Source organism: Cupressus sempervirens, chromosome 2, assembly GCF_028749045.1.
Source record: "Cupressus sempervirens isolate cs-2001-9-10 chromosome 2, ASM2874904v1, whole genome shotgun sequence".
NCBI lineage: Eukaryota > Viridiplantae > Streptophyta > Pinopsida > Cupressales > Cupressaceae > Cupressus > Cupressus sempervirens.
The window spans coordinates 471,441,607-471,447,606 of NC_143119.1; the positions used below are offsets into that span (position 1 = coordinate 471,441,607).

The window sequence follows — 6,000 nt, forward strand, 5'->3', positions numbered from 1 at the left end:
ATATTGGCACCGAAAGATCCTACTAGATGGTGGAATTGGCATGGGAGAGACACCGGAGTTGAAGGTGTTTGCTTCTCGCCTCCTTGTATAGGTTGCTAACTCCTCAGTTGTAGAGAGGAATTGATCTACACATGGCTTTATCCCTTCCCTCAAGAGGAATAGACTTACCTCTAGACGAGCAGAAAAGCTATCGGTGGTGCATTGTGCTCTTCGACTTTAGGATCGTCAGACTCCAGAGTATAGGCAAATTCTAGCATTATGACGGCATGTTGAGCCTAAGATGTGGCCCAGATTGATGGTGTTGGGGTTCCATTAGATGAGAATCCCTTCTTCCTGTGGGCTATGATGGTGATGATTCAGATGACTCTGATTCTGATGCAGAGTTGGCTGAATCGAATAGGAGCAGCAGTGTGCTTTGTTTTTTATGTATTTTAATTTGAACATGAAACTATATGGCAGCACTTAGCTTTTGGGCATTTTGGTTTTGCATGTTAAACTTATTTACATATTTTATTTTATCACATGCATATATGATATTGACAATGAATTCCGATTTCCAAATTTTGAATGCATATTGTGTTTTAAGACAATGGCAATGGAATGTAACAATGGACCAAAGCATCTTACAAAAAGTATATCAATGGTGTTTGAATCCTTTTTTATTTCTATTTTAGTCCAGGGAGAAGACAGGTTTTGCTAAATGAAAGTCTGAAAGAAAGGGGTGGATATTAAAATTTGCTAATCCTTGCTGTCTTCACACACACAAAATACATTTCCATGTGAAATATAGAAACAAAAAAGGAAAAAGGTTAGCCCCAGAATAATAACAAATCTTTTGACATGGGAATACTGTCAGAATCAGAAATGGACTCCACAAATTGTCTAATGGTTCTGATTTTTCAAAAAATAAGCCATGCTAAAGTCTACAAAAAGCAATCAAGCCTCCTTGCACTTTTCTCTTCCCACATATTTTTGACAAACATCAAAAGATACAAATTACCATTGCCCAAATGGGGAGGATAAAACTTGATTACATGACTTAACAAATGGTTCAGTATCTACTAGACTATTTATATTTTCAGCTAAAACTTCCTTAAATAAACTAAATAACTTTAACTTCAAAGAAGGCAAGGTGAAATAAATGGGCAGAGGCAGCTATTAGAAAAGTTCCTTAACTACTTATCTATAAGCTAAATGTAAAGTTCACACAATTTTCCTGTCACATTTTGGAATATCAACGGCAATTTTATCTTCAATATTCCTTGCAACCATGGGCTTTGTTCACAAACCTCCAGATAATGATGGGATCAAAGAATGTGCTTAGAAGTGCTGCAAAAATCTTATTGAGAATACGAATGATACAAATAACTATTCTCAAGAAAACATAGAATGAAAAGGCTCAAAGTTACATAAGGCTCCAGTTCCATAACCCACATGCATACTTAAATACTAGTCCTAGAGTGATTTAAGCTGAAGAAAGCTTAAGCTATTACCTGCCAATGGAAAAGGGCCACTTATTTATGATGAGGCAATAATTTGTCTGAAGATAAATGAAACCTAAATGCACTATAAAAAAGCATGCAATTCGAAAATGAATTATGATCCATATTTCAAAAATGAATTATGATCCATATTTCAAAAATGAATTATGACCCATACTAAGTACTAACTACTTTCAATGAATATTACATACTGTGATTGGACTATAGGTGTATAAACCATTCCTGGCTCTATAATCTCTCCAAGTACCATGATACCACCACCACGGTCTGGTCCCTGTAAGCAGTGGGAAAATACATTTGGTGCTAATCCCTTTGAATGAAGTTGGGAAACCACAGAAAGATCATGCTGTCCAAATCCAAAAATTCCATCCACAGCCCTCTCTGGCTTTGTCAAGTCACCAGATTGGTTGAAGCTGCACCTATTCATAGAAAGGAACAAGCATTACAGCTCTGGAAAGCAATGGAGATTCTTAGTCCAAAAACACAGATTCCAATTTGAGGCACTTTTGTTATAAACAACAAAATAAAGAAAGCATCAATAGTGTCAAGAAGAGAGATATCCAAGTACAAACCCAAAAATTATTGAGGGCGAAGTATTGTATGGTTCAGCCTCTCCAACAATTTGATTAAAATGGAAAACATCAGACACATAGTAACCAAGAGTGGAACTTCCATCGCCATATGCGAAGGAGTAACCACAATAACGATCAGGCAACGTGCAAAGGTAGTCCGAAATTTGATTTGCTTCAATGCATTTGGCATCGTCACATGGCAATGGTGAGGTTGTTGATGATCCTTGTGTATCAAAAAAATTAAGTGTTATCTGCAACATATTTCAAAGCAGATCAATTGTAGGAAGAGAAACGTGTTAAAATTTGAAATTTTGTAAATTTTGAAAATTAAAAAAAAAAAACCATGTACAAACTTTCAGATTACAAATTTAAATCAATAAGTTCAAGGTCCAAATACAAAATTTCAATTATCTAATTTTTTTGCTTGGAGATTGGATTTTCATACATCAAAAAGCAGCTATAATTTTCAACAGGTTTTTAAAATCAAGTTCTCCATTAAGAAAAGGGATGTATGTCTATGTCTCTCTAAGTCCACTTTGATGAGGAAACAAAAATGTTTAAATGCATATAGGATGCATCCTAAAGTATCAAAACTTATAGGAATATTAGTTGAACTCTAAGAGGTTTTCAATGTTCATGCATGGATAAGGATGGAAAACAAAAGGTGAAGGTGAGCCCCAATTCAACAAGGAAAAGTTTGACTTGTGATCAAGTTCTCTGTTCAAAGAGGTGATGAAACCTCAATGATCCTGATTAAGAAGCCAACCACTCCATTCACATCAGTTCTGGAGTCAATGATTGAGGTCATCAGATTGGTATTTTCATATAAACAGATCAACCTGTTAACTAGAGGGGAATGAACACGTCCACTAGACCATTGAATCATTCAACATAAACCTAAAACAAAGAGGGTTGCCCATTAGAATTTAAATCCAGGTTATACTGGCAGTAAATGCCCAACCACCACTAGATCACAGCCAGATGTTCCATCACCAAATTAGTATATCCCAGAATAAAAATGTTTTTAAATATATTATTCACCTCATACTCAGAACAAGAGATCCACCAAATACGTTTATAAATTACCTTAATCAACTGATTTTTATCAGTGATCCACTATCTTCTCTATTTTGTTATTTCCTACCAAGTGATGGGAAACAAACACTACTTTTCCCTCCATTGCAGCTCAAACCTATTGAAGAATTGTTTTCAAACATCGAAGTGAATGTTTTGGAAGCTAAATCCCTCACATGTTCCCGGTGTGGCATTTAAAGGTCATTCGGTCTGATTGAGCCTCATTCAAATCATTAAAAAAGACCTAGTGTAATATTTGTATCATTCTAAAGTTAATATTGACATTTGATGCTCACTCAATATTTTTTTGATAAAGCTTACATTGTGATTGCTTAGATATGCTTTCTGTAGAAGTAACCCATGGAAGGATAGATTTTATAGTTGATTACTTATTTAGAAAATTACATATGATACCCTCTTCAATTTAATCAATCGTTTCTTTCTTGGCACATAGTAAGAAGAAAAAATATTATTTGATAAAATGACAAGAGATGTAGCCATTGGATTCACCACATAATTCAGTAAACTACTGAATGCATTGTACAAGCAATTAAGCTCACATCCGTCATGTGATTCACTAAAGTCTTCAATACTTTGAAGTCTTCATTTTTTGGAAACTAGTTCAAAGTCTCATGATTGCTAGAACATAAAATACTTACTATTCAAGTTGCTAAGTTCTTAATTTCACCAAATTTCTTACTTTGCAACTTTCAATGTTAACATCTTCAGTTTACTATTTGTGTGCTTTTGTGAATCTCAGTCTCATCCATTCAAATAGTGTTTTATTTTTATGCCTTCCTTGATTCGATGGCATGCTCATTTGAAACTTCTTCACATGTACAGATCACACAAACAGGCAATGAATCATCACTGTAAACAACCTTTGTTGAAGAATCACAACTGCCCACCTTTCTTATTAAATGCTCCTTCCAATATTGGTAACACCATTTAATAAAGGCGCAATAGTTTCAGAAAAGAAAAAAAAATTGTTGCTGCAAGTGTAGTTTGATTGGCAAGACTTATTGACGAGGTTAAAACATAAAGATACGAGAAAACAATTCAGTATGTTTCTCAAGGAACCTTGTATGCCAAAGTAGGTTTCGAGCAGTCTTTTATCATTGAGAACAATAACAAACTTCGATATGCAAAGCAATTGCTTTACTAAAAGGCCATGGCGGCCATGAACATGTGAAAGAACGTCCCAGGAAACACTCGCAAAGGAAGCTACTGCAGTGCAGTACAATGTAGTCACTGGTCGATATAAACTTTTGAAAAAGAAAAAGAAGATTTTTTTTTAACAAAAAAATTTAAAAAACACTCGCAGAACTTAAAATGATCTTACCCCCAGTCCACTGGTGACGGGGCATGCATTGCAAGGCCTGCAATTCACCCATAATACGTCGCTACCGGTATCGATTTGTACATAATATGCCCTCGGTGGCGTGCCAAGAACAACCTTCGTATAGTAAAGCCTGCAAGTGCCCCAGAAACCACCTCTAAATACCAAAAAAAAAAATCAAGAAAATGAACCCAAAAGGACTCCCTTTAAGTGCACAAACAAGTTATCAAAACAACAAGAATAACAACAAACAAATAAAGAATTAACAGTGCATATCAAATGGAAGCTAAAAGGAAACCAAAACCCAACAGCAGAGAACGAGTAAAAGGATAAAATATATTACCCTGCAATGAAAGGATCGGACGAACCTCCAAGAGGAAAGGCGACGACAGAATTTAGCATGCGGCCATGTCTCCCCCTGTCGTGAGCTTTGAGCATCTGAAAATGCTCACTGCTCATTCCTCTCCCATCCTTGTTCGCATAGATATGCTGTAAATTCAGAACAGCTGAAGTGCTGACCGCTGTAAGACCCAAACTAGTGATAAGCCCTGCCAGAAACAACCCCACCCACAACATCCTGATTTGCAGGTTCCAATTCACCTGTTAAAAAGTCTGCAAGACGTCTGCTGTGCAATTTGCATCGCCCAATAATCAATCAACAAAATTGAATTGAGAAAAAGAACACAGTGTGCATAAACATGGAGAAATTTAAACATTCAGAGCTCCAAAATGCAAACCATGGATTCGACAAAGAGGCGACAGATATAGAGATGGACTTTTGGTAAAGATACGTTGGGAAAGCGGGTAAAGGCGAATAAGCCCCAGCAACAATTTCCCACCCCATTTGAAAAGTTAGCGTGGAATTTGCAGCAGATTTGACAGGGAAAATACCTCCCAAATCCATTGCTCACCGCCTACTACCGGTGGGTCTGGTGCGAGTCGGTCCATCAACTGGGCCCTCATAGACTCCAATCGTTGTACACCAGTCTTCTCATTGGTGGGCGCCATTGTTGCCAAGTGTCGGTTACTCCTCATCTTTTGAACTTTATCCGGTTTGTAAACCTCCCTCCATTACAGTTGATATGTTGTTGTTGAGAACAGTAGGAAGATTCCACACATTTTTCCTTCGCGGATGCTCTGCTCATTCTAGTGGGCCTCTTTTGAGTCTAAATAGGAAAGACTTAATTATTAAGAACTTTCTCTCTTTCCTTCCTTATCTCCAATGGATTAGTGAATTTATATCATTATTAATTAGGAATATTTGACATAATTTAAAAGTTTTTTAAAAAAGAAAGAAACCATGATTTCCTTTTAAATTGAAGGTGAATATGGAGACAATTTTGTAATGATCACTTTTTAGATTCTATTTGGATTGTTAATTATATAAAGAAATAAAAAGTTAGTTTATAATATGAGATAGATTTTCTTTTCTTTTTTATTATTTGTATTATTTGTTCTTGATTTAACATTTTTGATATGAGATGAATGTGATAAGATTTTTTATTTTTATATG

General features: G+C 35.8%; 1 protein-coding gene across 3 annotated transcripts in view; it reads right to left on the bottom strand.

Moving 5' to 3' along the window:
* The window catches only part of LOC149573086 (Eukaryotic aspartyl protease family protein), a 49,687-nt gene extending 44,060 nt beyond the window's left edge, over positions 1-5,627 (bottom strand). Inside the window, exons 1-5 of one of the 3 annotated variants that reach the window (XM_089814261.1) lie at positions 5,379-5,627; positions 4,831-5,110; positions 4,491-4,620; positions 2,075-2,325; positions 1,694-1,921 (exon numbers count right to left, since the gene is read on the bottom strand). In XM_089814261.1, coding sequence (XP_089670387.1) covers positions 1,694-1,921; positions 2,075-2,325; positions 4,491-4,620; positions 4,831-5,063 — 842 coding nt within the window. In that variant the 5' untranslated portion in view covers positions 5,064-5,110; positions 5,379-5,627. Of the gene's footprint in view, positions 1-1,693; positions 1,922-2,074; positions 2,326-4,490; positions 4,621-4,830 lie in introns of all 3 variants that reach the window. The other 2 variants (XM_089814260.1, XM_089814259.1) reach the window with 2 other exon arrangements.
* Positions 5,628-6,000: the final 373 nt, after the last annotated feature.